General features: G+C 45.4%; 1 protein-coding gene across 4 annotated transcripts in view; it reads right to left on the bottom strand.

Annotated features, from left to right (window-relative positions):
* The window catches only part of LOC142892308 (thyroid hormone receptor alpha), a 44,401-nt gene extending 19,794 nt beyond the window's left edge, over positions 1 to 24,607 (bottom strand). Inside the window, exons 1-3 of one of the 4 annotated variants that reach the window (XM_076032351.1) lie at positions 24,340 to 24,607; positions 4,914 to 4,975; positions 1,244 to 1,365 (exon numbers count right to left, since the gene is read on the bottom strand). In XM_076032351.1, the coding sequence (XP_075888466.1) occupies positions 1,244 to 1,365; positions 4,914 to 4,975; positions 24,340 to 24,395 (240 nt within the window). In that variant the 5' untranslated portion in view covers positions 24,396 to 24,607. Of the gene's footprint in view, positions 1 to 1,243; positions 1,366 to 4,913; positions 4,976 to 9,569; positions 9,749 to 24,339 lie in introns of those variants that run through there. The other 3 variants (XM_076032352.1, XM_076032353.1, XM_076032354.1) reach the window with 3 other exon arrangements.
* Positions 24,608 to 24,852: the final 245 nt, after the last annotated feature.

Here is a 24,852-nt window from a genome sequence, read left to right as displayed (position 1 = left end):
CTGCAATGAGACAGAAAATCCCAGACAGAGGCGGCACGAGCTCGTCCAAAAGTCCTTCTTGGACTCTTCTGCCCCACTTGTGGCAGTGCAGACGGTACAGAAATAGCCGAGGGCCCTTTGCTTCACGGGGCGCCAATCATCACTTAATAAATCTCTTCAGGGGACATACGCACGAGCTCCGGCGGAGAGGTCATTACCGGCTCATTAACGTGCGGCAAAGCGGCCGTGTTTTGACACAAACTTTTTTTTTTTAATCCCAAGCCTGCCAAAAGAAAAAAAAAAAAACGCTTCCGTTCCATTTAACACTTTATTTCATTATAGATTTAAAATATGCTTCTCTAACCTCAAGGTAGCTGTGCACTTTAGTTCACGCATGATGGGAAATATCATGCGAGTTTGCTTGCAGAGACATTTTGAAAGGTTAGCGCCCAGACGTTTGCTTTGGCTGGGAGCAGTGACTGCCGAGTTCTTCCCCTCTGTTGGCTGCTTTTTCCAGATTTGAGGATGTGCGCCGAGCTAAGTGGCCGCCAGTGGAGCCCGTAGGGTGAGAAAAAAGTGGAGATGATTGACTGACCTCACGGGGAGAGAAAACATACTGTCTTCCAGTGAACATTGAGAAGTTAGTTCACAGGAAAAGTCGCATTTGGCTCATCAGTTCCAAATGAAATGAAATGAAATTAGACAACAAAAAAAAAAAGCTCACAAAGGCACAAAACATTTGGCCTACATGAGTTTGGTCCACCACTGTGGTGTAAACACATGTTTGCGCACCATCCAGGTTCAGAGTGGCGCCTCTATTTCGCCGCGCTGGACGCTCCTCGGGCTAAGTGTGTCGCTCACTGTGGGAGCCAAAACAGGAAGAGGCATTGTTCTCCGCCGCTCTCTGTCCCCAGGTCACACCGGAACAAATGTCGCAGCTGTGGAAAAGTCCCGCCTCGCTGGTCGACGGTTCGAAAAGGAGCCCCGATTGACGGAACGGCGAGCGAGCGGCCCTTCCAATGGGCGGGGTGTTCTTCAAGTGCCGGCGCGAGCGACGGGCTGATCCTGGATCAGCACTTCAACCAGGCTTAAGGGCAAAAGATGCCTGTTGTGCTTGTGATTAAAAGCCGGGATTAGTCGTCCCCTGTGTGGCTGCTTCTGCTCCTGGATCCTGCCTGCTGTCCAGACTCATCTAGCAGGTGTGTGTGTGTGAGTGTGTGTGTGTGTGTGTGTGAGAGTGAGTGAGTGACCCGGGCCGCCGTACCTTGCAACCCTCGCAGGTGATGCAGCGGTAGTGGTAGCCGGTGGCCTTGTCCCCGCACACCACGCACGGCTCATCCTTCTCCAGGTAGCTGGGGATGTACCCTGGAACAGAGACACTAAGAGCTAGAGGAGGAGGAGGGGGAGGAAGAGGAGGAGGAGGACAAGGTGGAGGAGGAGGAGGAGGAGGGGGAGGTGGAAGATGAAGAAGAAAATGAAGATGAGGAAGATGAAGATGAAGAAGGAGGAGGAAGATGAAGTAGAGCAGGAGGAGGAAGATGATGAAGAAGAGGAGTAGGAGGAGGAAGAAGAAGAAGAAGAAGAAGAATATGGGGTGGAAGCAGAGGTGTTGTGATGAGGGGATGGAGTGAGGGTAAAGGAGTGGAAGTGGAGGGGGAGGAGGAGGAAGAGGAGGAGGAGGGAGAAGGGAGGAGTGTTACCACAGGGAGCCTCGACGAAGCTCCAGTGCACGGGGCTTGGAGAGACTGACACAGGATGGAGCTCGCAGCTCACACACGACTCACTGGAGGTCGACAGTGACGCCGCCCACCCCGCCCTCCCCCTTTGAATCAGGGGGTCACCAAACCGACCAGAGAGACACATCGGACCTTCCACCAGGACAGTTTTCCATCCAAGTGTGAAATCTTTTCAAAGCCGCCACTAAAATGACGGAGATGTTTGGTGATTTCCATTGAGATTTGGATATTGGATGTGATTACTAGACGTCATATGATGTCATGTCATGTTTAATATCTTTGTCATTTCATATTTTGTTTTTACTAATACTGCGTCTGTCTGTTGTTACTTCAGAATGAGCAGGCGGCATGTGTACAAGTGCTTTTGTTTCATGTTCACAATATGCATGTCCCCTGTGTCTGAATATAGTCAACGCATTTACAACAACATTTCAGCTGGTCGTGTTTATGGTGCAAGGCTGTCAAGTGAGTTTGCGGCATTCACACGGTCATAACTTTTACAGGGAGAATGCCTCAGTGCGAATGAAAATGACTACTGCTATTTTCGTGTGTCTTCATGGCTCTGTGGGAACGCCGTCATTGAAAGCATTGATAGGGAGCGCGCACACTGGCCTTCATTCATGGGAATAACGTGCGCCACATCGGTGGGTGTGCAGTACGATGGGGTGGAGGGGTGGGGGGGGTGGAGGGGTGGTGGTGGTGCGTGTGGACTGAGAGCAAAATCTCACGGCGGCTCCGAGCTCGGGCGACTAAATTTGGCAGCAGCCAGGGGCTGCGCTGCAGGGAAGGATCAGACATTGTGTGCAAGGGACGTTGGGAAAGCGTTGAGGATTCACGATACTTTGCCATCCAGCGGGAGGTTACTTTGGTGCGATCATTTTCAACGAGTGAGGCTTCCTGTCGGATGACGAGCGAACGGTGGATTTGGACAAGAGGGCTGCAACGTTTCCACTTAGAAACAGGATGTTATGCTGAAATGTCCTGGTCGGGGGAGAGCTTCATTGTTTGTGCTCGTCCTGCCGCTGTCTGACTACACTGGCTTTGACTGCAAAATGTCAGCCATATCACAGGCCAGGCATATAAGACAGAAGCAAGAGCCGGTGTGGACGAGGCCTCGAGGGATATGCTGCGCACCTGCCTGTCCTCGCCTCAGGTGATGACGAAGGCTGAAGCAGGATTCAGAGGGTGGCGTTGCTGATGAAATGCTGGCTGTTGGTGCTGAGAGAGCTGTTTTTTCATTGACACTAAGTGAAGCCAACAAGTTTTAAACTTGGGCTTGTAAATGCATATGTGTATGTATGTAGGCTTCACTTTTCTAATTGCCTAATGTAAAAAAAACTACATACATACATACATACATGTATACACACATATATATATATACATAGATGAATGTGAATATATACATGTATGTACATATATACATATATTATAAATACATATATATATATATATTTATATATACACATAGCATATATTTACATACATATGTATATATGTAAAAAAAAATATATATATACGTACATATTTATATATATATATATTTCCACATACATGTTTACATGTATACACACACACACACACACACACACACACATATATATATATATATATATATATATATATATATATATATATATATATATATATATATATATATATGTTTGCAGATGTATATATATCTATATATATATAGATATATATACACACACATATATATATACACACACACACACACACACACACACACACACACACACATATATATATATATGTATAGCTTTTACATTAGGCAGTTAGCAAAAGTGAAGCCCCAATCTTAGCACTCGGAAGCGCTAATTCATGCCATGGTCACACTTACTTACTCTGGAGTCAGCCAGGCTTCCCTCACACGCCCCCCAGTCAGTCCAGACTCGCAGCTGCTGGCCTTCTGACTGGAGCGCGTGAGGAGGAGAGCTTTCGCACCCACTCTGGCCTGCCTCCCTCCCACCGGCTGCCTGCGCCTATTTTGGGGAATTCGTCTGAAGATTCAGCCGTTTGTTCTTACGCCTTTGAATGGTCTCGCTGCCTTTGCGCCTCTGAGCTGCTTTGCTCCTGACCGACCCCACCTGGTCAGCTGATCGGCCAAAACCGGGGCGCCGGCACCCACCCTCACTGTTGTTGTTCCCTATATTGAGTCTCATGACCCAGCATGATGCTTTACCCTTTATATTCTTTGGTGTTTTTTGTTGTTGTTTTTTTTAGCAGGATTACATACACTACTGAACTCCATTATAACCAGTTCTATGAAATAAAAATCTTTAATGATCTACAATCATTATAAGCGGAAAAAAAAAATTGTCAAGATGTGCTGAACAAAGTATGTCAACATTTTAGTATTGAATGAAAACCATTTCAAATATGCTATAATTGAAAGTGATTAGGAGAATTCCGAGTGCGCAAACCATGATGCTTTGTTAACATATTGCACACTTGATATTCATTCTCTGAAATCCCATTCAGTGAGACGTTCAAGGCAACAAGTGTCAAAGCCATCCCATAATGTGTTCAGCACATCCTGACTGATTTTCCTACACTAGTAATGTTCTGAGAGCATTCCACTAGAATATTCCACGAAGCTGCTTATAGTGGAGTTCAATGCAGAAATGTGGCAGTGACCCCCAAACTTTTCCACAGCAGTTACTAGATCTGTGACTGTTTTCAAACAGCTCCATAAATACAAGTTGTCATCGCGCTCCTTTGATGAATGAAAACAAAAACGTCCACCGAACGACAGAACAAACTGATTTTTTTTTTTTTTTGATGTTTGGTAACAATCCGCACTTTGTGAGCGAGGACGGCAGATTTAGTTTGCTCTTAAAGATTTGTCTGCGCTACAGCTTTTTATTTATTTATTTTTTTCTTTTGGACCGCTAAGCTCATGCCCCCTGGGTGATTTCATTTGCTTTCAACAAAGTATCTGAGGAGAATTACATTGATACAAAAGGCCAAGCAGGATTATCGCGGCAGCGGCAGCACCTAGGACACAAGTCAGAGCGGCGGGAGAGGGGTGGGGGGGGGGGGGGGCGGCGGCGGCGCATCAAAAGAATCTTTCAGGGTGGACGTGGCCCGGCCCGAGCTGACTGGCCGCTTTTCAGGTGGCAGGAAATACAAAAAAAAAAAGGTGGGGAGCAGGAGGAGGAGAGGACGAGTCCTTACCCGACATGCTTTTCACCGAACATGGGCTGTTCTTGCTCTTCCTCTTCGGCACATTTGGCCACCTGGGGAGTGGAGAGATGGACAGCGCGATTAGAACCCACCGTCTTACAAGGGACCCACAACCTCTACTTGTTTGTTACTTTCGTTGTTTTGTTGTACATATTTTACATTATAAGAACAAAATCCTCAGTTCATTGCCACAAACATTGTTTTCACCGAGCAAGCGCATTGATCGACGCCTCTTGACGCGTCGTCATACGTGTTCCCTGGACTCAGAAGGTGTTTTTGGGGTCTTTTTCGACCCAGTCGCGGTTGATTGGACCCTCAGCTTGCGTCCAGATGGTTTAGCGACCATGACTCCATAGCTCTATGGAGTCATGGTCGCTAAGCCACCTTGACACAGTCATCAGTTGTGATTCAAAACTCCATGGTCGGTAATATGTGACCCTACTGAATAGAATTAAAATGATGGGAAGAGCCAATGATCACATCTTAAAACAGCCAAAGGTCCAGAGTGTAACATTTGGCCTGATTCTTATATTCGTAAAAGCTTAATATACCACCCATAAATATATTAATAAAAGTGTACACTCGCAGTAAAAGCAATTGGTTTTTCCTACTCATAGAACTTATTCATTTACTTAAATATATAGACATACAGAAAGGGTCCTGCTCCCACTTAGCTGCCATCTTGCACCGGCATATTTCTAAGGATGCCCGGTGTGGACAAACCAGCTGCCTGACAAGGTATCCAGGTTTGTCACCGTAGTTCACTGGCAAGCTCAGGAGAGGGAGGTTGAGCGAAAGAGCGCTGCAACCTAAAATGTAACCACTCCGATTCTTCTCAAAATCTCCAAATACGACACACTTGACCTTTAACTGAGCCAAACAAGGGTTCTAATATAATCAGTTTCCCTTTCCTTTCCTTCCTTGTTTGCCACGAAAAAAGCTACTAGCTTCCCGATAAAGCCTAAGCGGGTATATTGGAGGAGGCACTCGGGGGCAGTTGACACAGACACAGACACGATATCAAAAAGGTTGCCAAAGCTAGCGCGTTAGCTAACAGTTGCCAGCCCATCAGATGAGTCTTTATGTATTACCTGATGAACTCAAGTACAACTGTGCGTTTTTCTTTTTTGTTCGATTTTTTGCTTTGTCCGGCACCGTACGAGAAATAATTATCATTTCTGTCAGCGATGGCACATTTTCACACGTCAATGTTATTCACTGCGAAAGCACATGAAAACACGCTCTCTTGTTATTTTTCAACAGTGGTAAATAAAGTGCAGCAATCTCAGCCAAACTCTCTCTCCCCCTCGCTTTCTCTCAAGGGTTAAAGTTTAACTTTCTCCGCCTTCAGGCACTCTCTCTCTCTCTCTCTCTCTCTCTCTCTCTCTCTCTCTCTCTCTAATCCTCTTTGGCTCCCTTCTCTTGTCCAGCTCTCGCTGCCCCGGCGTCTCCATTTGCTTCTAGCAAAAGATCAGCTTCCAGAGCCGAGCCGCTTCTCCTCCGAGCACATCTCCCAGTTCCCAAAATTTTCCTTCTCCCCTCCCAAAAAAAAGAAAAAGAAAAAAAGAGAAAGAAAATCTCTTCCGTCTCACTGTCCGCCCCTCTTTGGCTACCCTTCTGGCATTTCTCTTCTCTTTCATCAGTCATTCCTTTTTTACCCCCCAACCCCTTCTGCTCTCCTCTACACAATTTATCTCGGCCAGCGGCGTCCGTTGACGTAGTGCTCCTCCCCTTGTTGCCCTGCATCTTCCTCCTTTCCTCTCTTTGGCTGTCAAATTCGATTTTCTCTCCCGACGAGGGGTGGGAGTGGTGGCGGCACAGCAAAATTCCCTTACGTCTGTTTCTTGTTCCTCGCTGCTCTTCACGCTCGATCAAACATATTAATTTATTGCTGCGCACATGGCCCACCAGAGGAACTGTGGGAAACTGTCTGGCAGCGGCTGGTCATTGGGAGGTTTAGCCTCCGTCAAAGCAAACCACAGACGTTTTCACTTATTCGCATGTTGGTTACTGCATGGCTAAGGAGAAATGTTTTACTTCACGCTTTGAACGTTTTGTGGGTGACATTCTCAGTTCAGTTTGCTTTATTCGATCATAATGTGCACATGTTCAATCAGATACACACAGAACCACGCAGTGCACGAGTGAAAAACAGCGGGCTGAAGCTGGGACGCTTATGTTTGCCGACCCTTTCTGATGCTGCCGAAAACAACGTAGCGAACACGTAGCGTGACTTTATAAATGAATCACTAACTCAGCCAAAAAACAACCCGAAAACATAGAACATACAATGAGCTGATGTGGCCACGTTACCAAGCCCCCATAAAAACAGAACGACAACTAGATATAGAAAACCAATAATTATGATTATAATATAATATAATATAGTATAAAGTCATAAATAAATACATAGAATATTGCAAACTCTACTGCCCTTATGCTAGTCAGTTAGTCCAATGAAATGAAATATTTCTCAATCATATCTACTTTAATTTTTTTTTCAATTGTATAATACTATTTGTACAATACTTTGCTTTGTTTAATATCATCTGACAAGCTATTCCATAACTTCACTCCAGCAGCAGCAGCAGCAGCAGCAGCAGCAGCAGCAGCAGCAGCCTCAGCACAAATGCACACACTTCTAAGTGTAGTACAAATGCTTGGTTGTTGCAAATTAAGTGTGAATCTTTTCTAGCATTTCCGACTGAACAGGTTAAAGAGATTATCCAATTTTAAGTAAAGGTATGGTTTGCGTTGCCGGCATGGTGACACGAGGCCACAGACCCATCGGACAGCTTTAATTTGCAGGAAATGCACTTGTTGCCAGGAAATAGCTTGTTTTACTTTAGATTTGGCAATTTTAGCTTGAGGTTCCCCTCTGAACAACCCAAAATGTTTGCAGCGCTGCGTAGTCACAATGATATTTCCCAGTTTGTCACTTCACTTCAAAGGCAAATTGCAACTTGTTTCAGCCACTCAGGTCACATCAACATCTTACGCAGAAGCGCTGGACTGGCAACAGCTCGCGCTGCAGACCCCGCAACTTCTTTTTGGGAGCCTCTTTCGGACGCTGAGCTGATGCTCCCGCTGATGCTCCCGCTGATGCTCCCGCTGCTTTGCAGAACCAAAACAAAGACACGAGGAACTGGAAGTAGCTGCGGCAAGAGGCGGCGGTGGTCAGGGGTTGAGCACCATTAGCCTCACGTTACGCAACAGATAATCCCGACAGATAAATGAAACGAGAGGAGACAAGGAGCGGCGGGGCTAGCAGCCTGCTTCCTAGACAGGGTGGGAGCCTGCAGCCGAGTGGACACCCAGGGCCGACTCCTCTGCGGTTCACCACAAGTGCCGACGGAGGTCGCCCTCGGTGGCGCACGCGCGGTCGATCCGCCTTCGCTCGGCCGCAGTGACGCGCCGAAAAAACCCGCTCAGAGCGCACATGGAACGCAAAAGCGTCTACTATCGGCTTTGTTTACAGCGTCAGCAGCGGGGGCCAGGCCGCGAGGCCACACTGCCATGAAGGTCGGAAGGAAGGATCGGAAATGAGACCAACGCAAACAGGAAGCTGCATTTGCATTATTTTTTTTTTGTGCTGCTGCACCTCGGGGTGATATCGGCCGCAACAAAAGCCCGCAGGAACCTGATTAGAGAGCAGGATGGCTTCACGGATCCACTCTCAACAACCGACGGTGACTAGTAGGTGCACTGCAGAGGTGGGAAGTAACCAAGCACGAATACTTTGTTACTGTACTGCAGTAGATTTTTCAGGTATCTGTTCTTTTTCTGACTTTTTTATTTATTTATTTATTTTTACTTCTCGTCCGTACATCTGTCCAGAAATATCTGTATTTTTGACATCTTATAATGGAAACACATGCTACTTATGGGTTTAAAACATATAAATTCTGTTCAAAGTAAATCACTTATTATTTGTGAGAATAGTTGTTATTGCCTGAAGTGGAGGTATTTGCACTATGATGCAGTTGAAGTTGATCATATTTGAGAGGGAGATGTTTTTTTTTTTTTTTTTTAGAGTACCTCAGCTCTGGGATCAATGCTCAGTACATTATTAACACAGAAAAAAGTGAAAATGTAAAAAAAAAATAACATTGGTTATTGTTATTACAAGTGTAAAACACCCAATTATGGCTCACTGACATTTTTTTTTTATTAATTTTTTACTTTTGTTCACTTTGAGTGCATTTCAGAACCTGTACTTTCTAACTTTTACTGGAGTAAAGAGTATTTCTTTCTCACAGACATATCCGTACTTTTACTCCAGTACACAATGTGAATACCCTTTTTGCCACCTCTGCTGCACTGGGACGACTGAAAAGATTCAACTCGTGTCAAACAACAACAACAACAGATTAAAAGTCCAAAATGTCCCCGAAGCCCAACACGCGTCCCGCCTGCGTTCAAGTATTTTAACATAATCACCGTTAGGGAATCCAATTATCCGCAAACAGCGGCGACGCAAACTGACCATCGCAGACTCGACTGGCGCAGGTCAAAGGGCACTGTCGGCCAACTGTCAAAACACACACACACTGAGCGCGATACAAACTCCGTAAAACAAACAAACAAACAAAACAACCCCAAAACAAACAGACAGGTGGAGCGCAAAGAGCCGAGCGAGCCACCGACCTGTTGATGCAGTACGGCTGCAGAATGTGCATGTTGCTCTGCGGGCAGGAGCGGCGCGGGAAACGGAAAGTCACGCAGCGGGTTTCGCTGCTGCCGCTGCTGCCGCCGCTGCTGCTGCTGCTGCTGCTGCTCCTTGTACTGTTGCTGCCGCTGCAGCACACGAGTCACCCCCGTCAGCCCGTAAAGTGACAGCTTGCTCCTCCGGTCGTCGCACCTCCACTCTAGTCTAGCAGTGACCGACGACCTCTGACAGGAGCGGGTCCTAGACTCTCTCCCCACTCCTCCTTCTCCGCCTACACCAGCGCCGCCGCAGTCAGCCAGCGACCTCCCGGCGACCTGCGAGCTCCGGCGCGGTTCAAGTACAGTAGCGCCGCCGCTATCAGCTGAGACATCGGAGCCGCCGCAGCCTCGGAGTTGCTTCTCGTGAGTGGAGCTGGCTGCTCTGTTTACCTCCCCTCCCCTCGTGCCTTCCTTCCTCCCCCTCCCATCTCGTTGTTCTAATCTAGATCCTCCCCCTCCGCCGTCGTCCGCTTGCCTCATGCAAACCGACCGACTCCCGGACGCTTCACCTCTTCTTCTCCCCTATTCCTCCTCTTCCTCCTCCATTTTCCTCTTTTTTTTACGAGAACGAATGCAATGTATTCAGAACCTCGTAGTCTAAAAAAACAAAAAACAAAAACAACTTTGTCTTTAAACTCCTTAATGTCACTGTTAGCCTACTGTATATTTTACTTTTTCTTGGTCATAAACACACAATAAAGTTCAATAACTACCAGATACTGAAAGTTGAGGTTATCCTGATAAAAAAGGGGATGAGGCACTCACTCATTTACACATTTTTTTTTGACAATTCTACAGCTATAAAATGAAAAGAATATATCCAAGTGGCCTATTAATAGGGCCATAAGAAGGCTAATGCCACTGTTAGCCTACTGAATATTTTACTTCTTCTTATATTATATATTTTTTGAATTATGTTTATAATGTCGCTTGTATTCGCTAACTGTATTGTTTTTATTCCGGCTCTCTTCTGTGTAAAGCACTAAGTGCTACATTGACTTGTATGAATGGTGCTATATAAATCCACCTGCGTTACATTTCATTACATTACGAGACGCCTCATTCTCCACACTGCCCTCTTCTTCCTTCAATCCCTTCGCCTTTTCAAAGCCGCCAAAGTGAAAAACAAACCGGAGGGGAGAAAAGAAGAAAAGACATAGTGTCGCCTCCCCTCATTCAAACTCACTTGGGCTCCGACGCTGCGACCCGGTTACGTAACAGCCGGGCTCATGCGGCGTCTCCCGCGTTATAGGGCCGGGTCGTGCGAGGACAGGACCTGGTGGGCGCTCATCATTTAGACGAGACTACACTCTCTCTCACTCTCTCTCACTCTCTCAGTGTGACTTGTGTCTTTAGTCTTCGCAGTTAAATCTTCTTCCGCAGCAGTGATTGTGGGGGGCGGGGGGGGGTTCACAAGCGCCAGACGGACACAAGGCAGCTTATCCAGCGACTGACACCACCACATATCGAGAGGCAGCGGGTCTGAGACCTTTTGTACCTTCTCAAAGATTTGTGCGTGTGCGTGCGTGCGTCTCCAAGCATCAGCAACACTACATTCAAGTATAAGCTGCTTTGTCTATATATATATATACATATATGTGTATATATATATATATATATATATATATATGTATATATATATATACATACATATATACATATATACATATGTATATATATATATATATATATATATATATGTATATATATATATATATATATATATATATATATATGTATGTACATATATATATATATGTACATACATATATATATATTTTTATATATACATATATATATATATATGTATGTATATATATATATATATATATATATATATATACATATATATATATATATATATATATATATATATATATATATATATATATATGTATCACACACACACACACACACACACACACACACACACACACACACACACACAGTATAATGATGCGCAGTACAGTCCAGAACAAACACATTAAAAACTGTTTAATGAAGAAGTCAAGGAGACAAAGAGTTGCTTTCAGCAAAGCGCTGCCTCAGACAGTTTGTTCCTGGCTTTGAATCAACTATTTATTCATTTCAAAATAAACAGACCTTTAAATAGTTTTAAAATGATGTAAGAGACGGCCCTGTGACAGAAAAGACTCCAAGGCATGTGAGGAAACGGCAAAGAGTGTCTCTCCGCTTTGTAACTAATAAGCTGAGCTAAATGTGGGACGATCACATCCAGGCGCAGTGACCAAAATACAATAAAAAGTCTATTATTTGCGTCAGCTGGATCTCTCTGTCTCTATCTCTCTCTCTCTTTTTTTTTAAATCAGTTTTGTCCTAATTGAATTTGACTGGCCAATGAACTGCCGCATGAAACAAAGTCAAAGACAATCTAGTATCTTATAAGCGATGGTGGTGCGATGGTGTTTATACTTACACTTGGGAGGACTGCAAGTTTGTTCAACCCTTATAACAAACAGCTCAGCACCGTTTACGACACTCACACACTCTCTAAGCTACACATTGCTAGGGACGGGTCCTTAAAAATTTAATTATTTATTAAGTTAATGTTTCTATGGTCTCCAACTAGTCCGTCCATTCTGCAAGGCTTTCCCCCCCCATTTTACAACTTCATCTTTTAGGGACCCTTCTCTGTAAAGCCCAGAGATGGTTTTACCAATACAAGAAATCCCAGTAGATCAGAAACACTCAGACCTGAAGCACTGTCTGGCACCAAGAACCATCTTCACCCAGTTTCAAAGTCACTTTGAACCTCAACAAGTCACCTAAACCACACCTAACATGTCTAAGGGCATGCAGTTGCCGCCATGCGTGCGGTTGGCTGATTATTTACTTGTGTCAAACAAGTAATTGAACATAATAATGTACCTAATATGTGGCCGGTAGATCGATTGAAATTAAAACGTGTACTTGTACTTTGAGGACGAAACAGATGAAGAACTAAATAGATCACATAACTGCCGTGCAGTTAGTAAAAAAAAATTAAAAATCCAAAGAGCAGAACCTGACGAGAAGCAGGGCAAAATCAACCAAAAAAAAAGTAAGAATGGGCGAAACACGGCAGGAGCAGGAGGAGGAGGATTTCTGCTGATGGTTAAATGGTGCATCGTAACGGCACGTTCCCTTTCTTTTTTTCTTTTTTTTTTTAAATAAAAATGGGATGGGCTCATTGAGTCGTGCTGGCTGGCATTCAACAATGAATTAATATTAAATGAATTGCCTCCTTTTAATTTATACCCTTGTTTTTCTCTTTCCCACCAGCAGAATTAGACTCACATTTTTCAATGCAAATGGATTACGCCGCCCTTTTTGTCAGGCTTGAACGCATCTATACCAGCGCCTCACAGTAATTCCAACCCTGTCAGGCAAGCTGCCAGTCAGATACCTACGATCAAAGAAAAGAAAAAGAAAAAAAACCCCAAGAGGCCTAAAAAGGTGACGAGGTGCAGACAGCGTTCTGATTTTTTGTTCTCCCTTCTCTGTTGCTTGCCAAACTTTCAGTCCTGTCAAAATAAACATCGGGCTGCGCCAGTCAACTAGCGTCCTGACAGATTAGCATCAGCTTGAAGAAGAAAAACACAGCTGCTGTGCTGCGTAAGATCTGAGCGAGAATGATGATGATGCGGAGTAGGATTTCTTTTTTTTTTTAGGTCTTTTTTTTCATTGTCAGTGCCGATGCGCTGATACGTATAGTTTTGTTTCCCCCCCCCCCCCCACAGGCTTATAAACCCACTAAAACAAACATATTTCAACGCAAGTGTACACACCCGCTAATAATGTGAGCACTGCGTTATTGTCGCTCAGAATGAAGAATTGGACATATTCCGGCGCCGGAATAGCCTTGGGTGATTTCAGTTTTCAGTTTGGGCTCCTGAGTGTCTCAGTCACTACTCTGAGGGAACTTTGAACCGTGTTCACTGACAAAGGACCTTTTGAGGAGATGACAAGCGGCAGATGTATACTAACTCTCTGTGTCCACCGTGAGCAGACTTGTGACTTATCATGGGATGCCATATTCATCTTGCATGCTAGCAGTAAACAAACAAACAAGGGTTAGAAGCTCACCCCCTGTCTAACTTTACTTTAGTGAGCTGGATTTCTAGAAAAGTACAATGCACCAAATTGAAAAAAAAAAAAAAAAAAAAAAATACAAAAATGGTCCCAGAATTTTATTTATTTATTTATTATTATTATAATTTTTTTTAAAAATAAAACACAAGAAGAAATCTCACATTAAAAGTTCGACAGAAGCAGCATATCTGGAAACAAACACCCCTAATTGCAATAATGTTTGTGCTTGAGCTGTTCTTTTTTTTGGTGCCTTCTTCCAAATCAGAGATAATGTGCGAAACATTCATGGAAACCAATGATAATACTGCACAATTAACTCTGAGGGAGAACAGCTTATTCCGTAACCAATGGGCCAATGTGGTTGTGAGCATTAACAGATCATTCACCACCAAAAAAATTCAACTATCTATCTATCTATCTATCTATCTATCCATCCATCCATCCATCCATCCATCCATCTCTTTTGCCATGGGGTGCAGTCTTATGACTTCACATAGCCTCGTTAAATGGCGTCAAATGACTCAACAAGCAAGCCAGCACGACTGTTTTTAGTCTTTTCATTTTCAAAGTGATTATTAAACGTTCACTTTACTTTACAACTTCACTTTAAATCTTTTGACATCAGTGTCGGTCCAGTTTCAGCTCATGAGTGTATATTGGCATGTTATGTAATATAGGGGATGACCGTGAATAAGCGGGTCTAATTAACTTAATTCCCTTCAAAGTTCAACCAGACTGAACTAATTGTGGCCAGAGTGCCTCAGTAATGAACATTAGTGGCATTCTTTGAACAACTCAAAATGGTTTAGTTGTGGAACTTCCTGAGACTGCCCTCAAGTCCTAAATTAAATTAGACCTCGGTGGAGGTGGCTGGATTTTTTTTTTCCCCCTGCCAGTTGCTGCCTAAAATGGGCCGAGCGCCTGTCATCCCCAAACCAGCTGTCTGGTCTGTGTGACGTTACTGGGGAGGTTACCTCGCTGTGCACGCCTGCCACACACGCACTTCTGGTGTAGAAGATCAAGCCAGCAACCGCCGTGCTGCTGGTGATACTGCAGGCGTGCACGGCCTTTGTTCCAGTCACAGGTCGGGAGGGAGAACCCCAACTGCAACTGCTGTTTAACTTAAGTTCTCTGGGTAGATGTTCAGTTTTGGTTTGTTTTGTATTTTGTATGTGTACAAATATATATATATATATATGTATATATATACGTGTAGATATATATATATATATATACATATATATATATATATGTATATATATATGTGTATATATATACATATATACACGTATATATATGTATATATATATATATTTATATATATACATACATACATACAGTATATATATACACACACACATATATATATACGCAAGTCTATATATACATGTGTAGGTGTGTGAGTGTGTGTGTATATACATATGCTAACCTAGACATATACATGTATTTTTATGTAGATAACTTCAAGTAATAGTAACAGTTCATAACATGTAAATGTCTTGCTTTTGCTTTTGTACTCTATAAATATTTTGTTTTCTTTCTTTACTTACTCTTACTAATTATTATAATTTTCGGTCTTGTTTTGCACTTCATTTTACATTTCACACGCACGCACGCACGCACGCACGCACGCACGCACGCACTCACGCACACACACACACACACACACACACACAGCCGTACATCTTTGAAAAGGTACAAAAGGTCTCATTTAAGGGACCGTCACACTGAAATGTAATAATCGTGCATTAAATCTAGCCGAGGCCAAGCGCTGACTGCGATCATTGTATAGTCGGGTCACACAGTCACATGAAGCCAGCAGATGCCTGAGCCGATTGTTTTATGAGGGTATAATGTGCCTTGAAGGGGTGCTGGCCAGTCACATGAGTGGCATCGAGGCAAAACACAGTTCAGGTTTGCAGCAATAACGCCGTCGCGCATGAGTGGGATCCTGCGAGTTCTGCAGAGGAGCGAGAACGTTGGCCGATGGGTTTGTTTTGTTGTTGAGCTCGTAAATCTTGTTCTGGCAATTGTGTATCGGTGAGGTCATTCCCACTCGGGGGCTGAACGCAAGTTTTTTTTTCTGCCCCGTTGCATTTATTACCGCACCCGGCACGCTCTGGGGGACGAATGCGAGTGCGGATGGCGCATAGAGGTCATATTTTGGTTTCCTTCCTAATCGATCGCTCTGCCTGCTTTTTTCACGGACCCCTGCGAGTCTAACCTCGTCGGAGCCCCCCCCCCCGCCCGCCAACCCTGCGGACGCAGTGTACAGACGGCGACGTCACGGTCCCAGACAGCGGCGGCTTTATCTCCCACGCAGCCAAAAGGTGAAAGTTGAGACAGGTTGTGAAATCATCTATAGAGCTCTATCAGCAGCGTCGGCAGCAGCCTGGTTAATGATCTGCTGCCTGTGTCCTTCTATAAGATGCGCACAGTCACTGGCCTACTATATATGGGGAAGGACCAAAAAGAAGAAGAAGAGAAAAAAAAATAATCTGCACTTTCCTTTGCTGGCCTGCAGTCAGGGTGCCTGTGAAAACTTTTCCCATGAAAGCCAGCGGGATCGTTAAAATCATGAAAGGTGCACCTTTCAAGGTACAGCGGGAGGGTTATAGGAAGTACAGGAGCAGGCAGGAGGTGTGGAAAGTACTTCCAAACTGCTGAGCTTTTCCCTTTGGCTTACGTAACAGTTCCCCCCCCCCCCTCAACTTTTAGGGAAAAAAAAACGAGAGAAAAAAAACTTTAAACATGCAGAGATTAAACACCTCGAGCTGACTCGACAAGATTAGAGCAGTTGGACGCCTCCTTCCTGAGCTTTAGCTCTTTTCGCGAGATTATGCGCTTTGTTTTTTCCCCCGTTTTTTTCAGAAAGTGGTCGATCCAACGCGACTGTTCTCGAAAACGCTGACCCACTTCCACCGGCACCGGCACTGCCTACCGCCACCTAGCGGCTTTAGCAGGAGGCTAAACAGAAATGTGCTTCTTTTTTTGCGGGGGAAGGTTGTAAACAAAGGGCTACATGCAGTGTGTGAAATACAGGGGGGTGGGGGTGGGTACCCCCCTGATTGACCCCTGATTAGACCCCCCTGAAAGCCTCAAGGGCAAAATTTAAGGGGTCTCAAATTTCTTTCAAAGAGGTAGAAAAATAACTATATATCATCATCACGAATGCTCACTAAAATGTCTTTGAGATCACCGGGTCTAATACACAATTTAAAAAAAATATTATTCACAATTTCTTTGTTTGTTTGGGGGATCATTTATCGCACTTCCCATTAGCGCTTCATGGAAAAATAAAGGCGAAAATAACAAAAAAAAAAAAACGTTGCATCTCTCGTAGGAATCCTGTCCGTAACGGGCGCAAGCAACCTTCGAGCCAATCACTGGACCTCCCACTCGCTGTGGTAGTGTCACCCAGCACAAGGCAGAACGATCAAGACAAGGAAGACTTCTTTTTTTTTTTTTAAGGCTGGTAGCCTGGAATTAACAAGGAATCCCCTGGTGACCAGACTAATACGCTCAATCGATGCCTGTAACAGAAGACACAGGTGTTGGTCCTCTTTGTTGAGTGTAGGATAATAAGGCGTTCCACTGGTCGAATTACAGGATGTTAAGTAACCGGCGGTCAATGGTCACATTAATACAAGTCAGTGAGAAAAGGTCATGTTTGCTGGACCTGCAGCCCATGAGGCAAATGCCGAGTTTGATCTGACAGCCTTGTTGAAAATGATGCAAAAGCATGAGAAAGATCAGGGTTCAGAGTGGATGATCTATGATGATCTGGAATGCAGAACCCCCCTATATGTGTGTGCAACACTTTGCTTTAGTTTACAAGGACAAGGCTACTTTACTTTTGCTTAACAGGGTTTATTTGTGTGGTCAAGGGGGTCAAAAAGCATCATGGGCGGCCAGTGAGAGAAAACTGAGGATAAAACACCGTCTTAAAAAGTTGTCTTCAAACTTGCAGCCGTAACGTTTTGACGCTTTGCCCTCCTGAGATGTTCGTCTTTGAAAAATAAATAAATAAATGAAAATGAGTCACGAAGGGCAATGCTTCCATAGTTAAACTGGCTCCCCTGTGCCTCGATAAAACAACGATTAGGAGCTCGACTGCGCTGCAGCAGTTTGGGATTGCAGCCGTTCTCATCAGCCACCACATCGGCACCCGCTAGCTAATAGCCCTCCAGAGAACGCTGCGCTCCTGCCATCAATCACCAGCCACATTAGCTTGTCTATCATGTTGTCTACAGCCCTTTGTCACAGTGGTCCCTGGTTGCAAAACATGCTGCTGTGGGAGCTCAACGGTTTGTTTTTTTTCCTCCCCTTCTCTCTTTATTCTTTTTATTTTTTATTTTTTGAATTTCGATTCTCCGGCGGCGAGTGAGCGACGCTTCAGCGCGAGCCTCGGCGTGGGCTGTGCCCCTAAGCATGATTTAAAGCTGCGACTTTGCTTACAAAGAATGACATCAGAGTCACATATGGGTAAGTTACAAACCGTAAATCCCTCTCATCAGTGCTGCGAGCAGCAAAAGTGGAAACTTCTGGACACTGTTGTTCCCGTCGCTTTACAATTGCTATATTTGTACAGAAATGTTCAGAATCCGAAATTGAGTTACTTCGGAATTCAATATTTAGACATTTTTTCCCCAACAGGGATCTGGCCAAATTCACTTAACCAGTGTTTTCCGAAAACAACGTTAGTCTCCACTCGCGTCGGCCTTCGCTTCTTGCGCTGAAACACTGTAGTCATCGGCCCTCAATGATGTCACAAAAGGGCTACGTGGCCATCCAGGTGTTGGTTCCGCACACCTCACATCCACCTTGTTTTCAATCCCCTAATAGCTGTGATAACCACTTGTAGCACGAAGACCAGACTGAGCCTTTTCCTCTGACAAAAAGAATACATTCCTGGAGGTTTTATAGAAGAAATGTATTGAGATGAAAATCCTGAACATGCGAACCACGTGGGACCTTTAAAGTCGCAATTTGTTTACATTTCTTTTTTTCCTCTTTTCAATTGCATGATGTTTATGACAGCTTTGTAAAAATGACATTTCTTTCAATTTAAAAGCGCACTTGAACGTAGGTGCAGTGTAAGTGAGATCAATAAATTGTATGAAGGGCCTTGAGTGCAGGAGAAGCGGGATTAGAAAACGGTAATAGTCAGTTCTGAAGAAGTTCTTCAACGATTCTTTTAAATTAATTTTATGTCATTTAATTCTGAATGAATACTAAGCAGTGGACCACTGAGAATCTCCAGACTGCGCACACACACACACACACCACCCACACACAGAAATATCACCACCAGTCATTGAGCCATAAACAAATAATAAAAACACCACTCAATTAAAATTAAAGAGCCGTTGTGTACGATGATGAAAGACGCGTTCTCAGCTTCATCATCGGCCTGCACACACGCACACAAGCGCCACATGCGTCCACGTCGACGCCCTCCGCCTGCGGCTGTGTGGCGAATCATTATTTATCATGTGTCTGAGCGAGCGGCGCATCCCATCCGTGGCGGCTCGGAAGCGGGTGGGGGAGGGGGTGCGAGGACATGAGGCACGGACACGTGCAAACGGTCCGACGACGCCGGAGGGGGTGGGGGTGGGGTGGGGTGGGGGGGGGCGGGGGAGGGGCGCACGCGCGCATGCGCACGATCGTCCTGTCGCCGCTCGCGAACAGACCCGGTCGTCCTGAAGTGCCCTCTGCTCCCTGTGACTCCATCTGCCCTCAAGTGCTCCTAATCACCCCCCCGACCGCCTCCCTCCCCTCCACTCCCCTCCCCTCCCCTCCCCCCCCACCCCGCTCTACTGCTAAATCCACACATGACGGCACGCTGAACACATACACACTGCTGGCTACACACGCATGACCGGCCGCCGACAACCTTATTGCATGTTCTCATCAGGCTGCCGGACCCCCAGTGATGGCGGTAGAGGGGGATGGGGTGTGGGGGGTGGGGGGGGGGGGGTGCAGGGGTAAGGGGGTGGGGGGCGGGGGTGCAGTCAGCAAAGATTACAAGGTTAAAACTCTCATTCAGTTGAGAGCGATAGAGAAAAAACTTGGAAAAAATGACTTTGAAAAAAAAAATATGGCTGGGAAAGGTGAGAATGTGGAAGGGCCGAAGTCAGCCTGGCTAAAGGTCAGAAGGCTTCCACGGGAGAGGAGTGATTTCTGAGTGTCTGAAGCCCACGACTGACTTTGAACCCCAATTTGACCCCCTTATTTATTTTGTCATTTAAAACATTCACTTTCCAGTGCACATTCGAAACGAAATTTCGAAGCGGCGAGCGCGCAAACAATAGCAGAACTGATCATCAACAATAAAAAAAAAAAGTATTAACAGTATGTGACCTGTGAACCAGAATACATGAGTATAAAAAGTGCAACAAGAGCATATATAAACGGAACCCTTTTTATAAAATGCCAAATTCAACCCCCCCCCAACCCTCAACCCTCAAAATCTCTCTCGTCTTTATCTCCGGCTGAAAAAAAAAAAAAAAAAAAGGCGGGAAAGCCCCTTAAATCAATCCTAAAATGTCAGCGAACGGCGTAATCTTCCAGCGGCACCGACCCAGACCGGCTGTCCTGAAGGGCAGGAGGAGACAGAGGGAAGCAGCAAAAACAAAGAAGGGGAAAACAGGAAGTGAGCGCAAGCCTAGCTAGCGCGAAAGAGACTCTGGCTCCGGGTGCCATCGTTTTCCGCCGGATGAAAAACAAAAACGGCTCTTATCGTTTTGGCATTCATGAAGGAAAAGAGCGGCAGCACAGTCGCTCTTCCTCTCCCAGCTGTTTGCTGCGCTTGTAGTGAAGTGAAAAGGGAATTTGACTGAGGCGCTATCAGTTAGCTTCCAACCGTCTCTGGCAAACGGTCCGTTTGAAAAGGCCGCCGCAGTGCTGTGGCGATGGCCCGTCTGACGCTGCCGCTTCAGTTGGGTGACTCGCAGTAAACACCGATCATTAGCGGCTGATCCCCTCCACTTTGCCAGGCAGGCACATCCTCCTAATGATGCAGGTCGATTCAATCCATCCCCTTATGTATTTTCAACTCGCATTGAAACACTTGACTTTTTCATTTCCTGGGTCCAGAAGTGGGAAGTACAAATACTTTGTTACTGTACTTAGAGTAGTACAGTAGATTTTTCAGGCATCGGCACTTCACTTGAGTACTCATTTTTCTAATGCCTTTTTGCTTTGACTACTCCCTTTGTACACCAATATCTGTACTTTCTACTCCTTACATAGGAAAAACATGCTTGATACTTTTTTTGTCTAAAAGATACAAATTCTGATTGATTAAAATTGACTTTAATTTACTTGTTATTATTATTATTTATTGTTGTTGTTGCTTCAAGTAGAGCAATTTGAACTATGCTGCTGTTTAGTTAAACGTGGGTGAGGGGGTATTTTAGAGTAATTATCATCGTATGGTTTAATTGTCTATTGTATTGTTTTACTTATGAAAAAAAACACATTTACTTTTTGCTTGAGTACCTTTCGGAACCTGTATTTCCCCCCTCTTTTTTTTTTTTTTTTACTTGAGTAAAGGAGTTCAATCAGTACTTTCACCACTTAACAGTTTTTTTCCCCCCACAGTTTTTTTTTTTTTTCAGAATGCGAATGCTTTTGTCACCTCTGGCTGGGTAACGAGAGTGCGTGTGCCTCAAACAGACAAACAATGAAAAAAAAAAACATATCTCGATTCCCAGCGCTGCTGGGCTTTAGACGAGAGACTCGCCGGACGCCTCTGAAACGTACTCAGACGACACGTGGCGGAGACGCAGGCTTCATCTGGCGCGGCGACTTAAAACTCAAGGCGGCAGAGCGGAGAGCTTCTGGTGGTCTCTGAAGGAGGGGAGGCGGGCGGGACGCACGCACGTGACGGGTGAAAGGACGATTTGTTGAAATGTGACATGAAGGGAAGCTCGATGGTGAATAATTCATATGGAAATTTGAAGATAAATAAGTAGATGAATAAAATAAATCCAGGGAGAATTACAATTAAAAACAATTGATTTCTTGATACTTTTAAGGCGCCATGTTATGCAAAGGTGACCTGCCCCCCCAACCCCCCTGAAAAAAAAGTTCACTTTTAGCAGGAAGCAAATAAAACCACAGTGCGAGATTGTCACACTAATTGGGTTTTTTCCCCCTCCTTATCAGAACGGAACATTTGATTTCAACCTTGTGGGAATAAAAGGATGTCAGTGTTTGTGTGTACTCCCCCGACCGCCTCCAAAAAATGTTCAGTCTGTGAATTCATTCAGCGGATCACGACTGCGTGTGCATGTGTGTGTGTGTGTGTGTGTGTGTCTGTGTGCGTGCGGCTCCACGTGTCACACAGGCGAGCACAGATGGCAGCACGAGGGATCATTGTGCCTGCTCATCCCTCTCCCTCTCTTTCTCTCTCCTTCCAAAACTAAGTTAGAAAACAAACAAAACTAAACTAAGCTTAACAAAACGTTTCATTTAATTCCCTTGATTTGATTTGTCGCCGACGCGTGTTGCCGGGTGCCTGGCGTCCGATTGGCTGCCCAGCTCAGACGCGAGATGTCAGGGCACTCGAGTGATGTGAGGGAGCTCGTCTTGAGAGCCCAGAGGAGTTCTTGTTGCTGCGCCTCCGCCCCATCACTCTGCTCTTCCATCCATCGACCTGGGGGGGCGCTGTTCTGTGAAGAAGGCGACTCCTGACACGGCGTGTGCGCGCCAGTGGCGCCTCCAGAGATTTTTCATAGGGGTGGCCAGATGGGGACACTTAAAATCTTGGGGGGGCACTGGCACACCAAACATAGAAGCCATAATTTCAGGATATCATGATACTGTTGTAGTAAACCAGCCAGTAGAAAACTATCAGAAAGACTTAAGGAAATGCCTACTGATATACAGTAGAAGAATATATAAACTAAAGAATATTTTGACTTTATGACTGATTTTGACTTACTGACGCTCTCTCCGTTCGGAGCTGAGCCGATCGGAGCGGATGAGAGCAGAGGGAGCCGAGCCGATCGGCGTGCTCCAATTAAAGCCGATTTCAACCCGGGTCCCTTGCGCGACTTCTCTGTCTTCTCTCTTAACTCCATTTGAGGTCATTGCTGTGAGTGAGGGAAGATCATAAGCGGCTTGCCTGGCTGGCTGCGCACTTGGGATGAAATGCATTGTAGTAGGGTCAGTACCCTACTACAATCTATACTGGCCAGTGGGGTGGCCAGTAAATTTATAGGGGGGGGGGCGTGGCAGTCCAAACACGGAAGTCAATCGGGGGGGGGGGGGCTCTGCATGGTCAGTCAACAGGAGGTGGGCTACCAACTACACTGTGCGGGAGATAGAGTTTTGTAAACACTATGAAATATTGACTGTGTCCTTCACAACATTTTATTTACCCAGGGAATTCTCCCAGGTCACTGTCATTCTAGTGTATGTCCCAGGTCCTCATTTCTATCTAGCGGCTGAGCACACAGCTGAAACTTTTAACAGAGCTGTCACTAAGGCTGGAGAGCAGCCGGTATTCATATTGGGTGATTTCAACAGGTGTGATATCTCCACGCATCTTCCCAGTCTGGAGCAACACGTCACAACTCCGACAAGGGAACATAACATGCTCGACTTGTGCTTTGGAAATATCCCTGGAGCATACATTTCAAAACCACGCCCACCCCTGGGTCTGTTCGACCACTGTGTCATCCTGCTGCTACCCAAGTATAGGTCACAATTAAAGACAGGGGGAATTGTCACAAAGAACATTAGTACCTGGAACGAGGATGCATCAGAGACATTAAAGGGCGGCTTAGAGCTGACGGACTGGGATCTATTTTTTGAAGACCGTGGGGATGACTTTCACATGCTCTCCAGTGTGCTCACGTCATACAGTTTATTTTGTGAAGAGACTGCTACTCCCACTAAGCTCTTTACCATTTATCCAAATAACAAAAAATGGATAAATGGACAGTAAGAAAGTTTTTTTTAAACTGAAAACAGACAATAAAGTTCTATCTATCTATCCATCCATCCATCCATCCATCCAATCTTTCACCCATCCATCAGTCCATCCAGCCATCAACAGATCAGTCCACTCCTCCATCCACCCACCCATCAATCCATTCATCCACTCTTCCACCCATCCATCAGTCCATCCACCATCCATCCACTCTTCCACCCATCCATCAGTCCATCCACCATCCATCCACTCTTCCATCCATCCATCCATCCATCCACTCGTCCACCCATCTATCATTCCATCCATCCATCAGTCCATCCACTCTTCCACCCATCCATCAGTCCATCCAACCATCAATCCATCCACTCCTCCACCATCCTACCCATCCATCCACTCCTCCACCCATCTATCCACTCTTCCACCATCCATCAATCCATCCACCCATCAATCAATCCATCTACTCCTCCACCCATCCACCAACTCATCCATCCATCCACTCATCCGTGCCAGCGGCTATCTTTTCATCTGTCAACTCCAGCCTTCATCACTGCTCTGCTTTCATGTCTGACATCAAAGATGGGCAGCCGCACAATCCATTGCGTTTTAGTGAACACACACTCGCGTGCGCGCGCGCACACACGAGCATGCGCACACACACGCACGCACGTGCCTCACCCTTTCTCGTCCCCCTCTGACGAGTTGCTGTCCTGCTTGTTGGACATTGGCTCCATGCGGCCTCAATCCCGTCTGGCAGCCAATCACATGACACTGGGGCAGAGCTCCACCTCGCCAGCATTCGCCAGTGGGGGGGGATTTGTGGGGGGGAGGGGGCGAGCCTCCTCAACAGACGGCCGTCTGCCGGTCTGCGCGGCGGTTGGCCGCGAGGGGCATGGTGGGCGGGACCAGCAGGGGTGGCGGGGGGGTACTAGGAGAGGTGGAGAGAAACACAGAGAGGAAACACAGCGGTGGTGTTAATATGAAACAGCGGGTCAACACTAGTCCAGGTTAAATATGGAGTCTTCAGTCTGAACAGCAGCATTCACCACTGCTTGGTTTAATCCAGTGTTTTTCAACCTTTATTTTGAACCTAGTGCATTTTTTACATTGAAAAAAAAAAAAAAAAAAAAATCCTGTGGCACACCACCAACCAAAAGCATTATAAAATGACACTTAGCCTCATAATGACAA

Source organism: Nelusetta ayraudi, unplaced genomic scaffold (genome assembly GCF_046127955.1).
Source record: "Nelusetta ayraudi isolate G7.1 ecotype Tasmania unplaced genomic scaffold, CSIRO-AGI_Nayr_v1 ptg000034l, whole genome shotgun sequence".
Lineage (NCBI taxonomy): Eukaryota > Metazoa > Chordata > Actinopteri > Tetraodontiformes > Monacanthidae > Nelusetta > Nelusetta ayraudi.
Note: the sequence above shows the minus strand (reverse complement) of the source record. Positions and strands in the feature narration are given on the sequence as shown.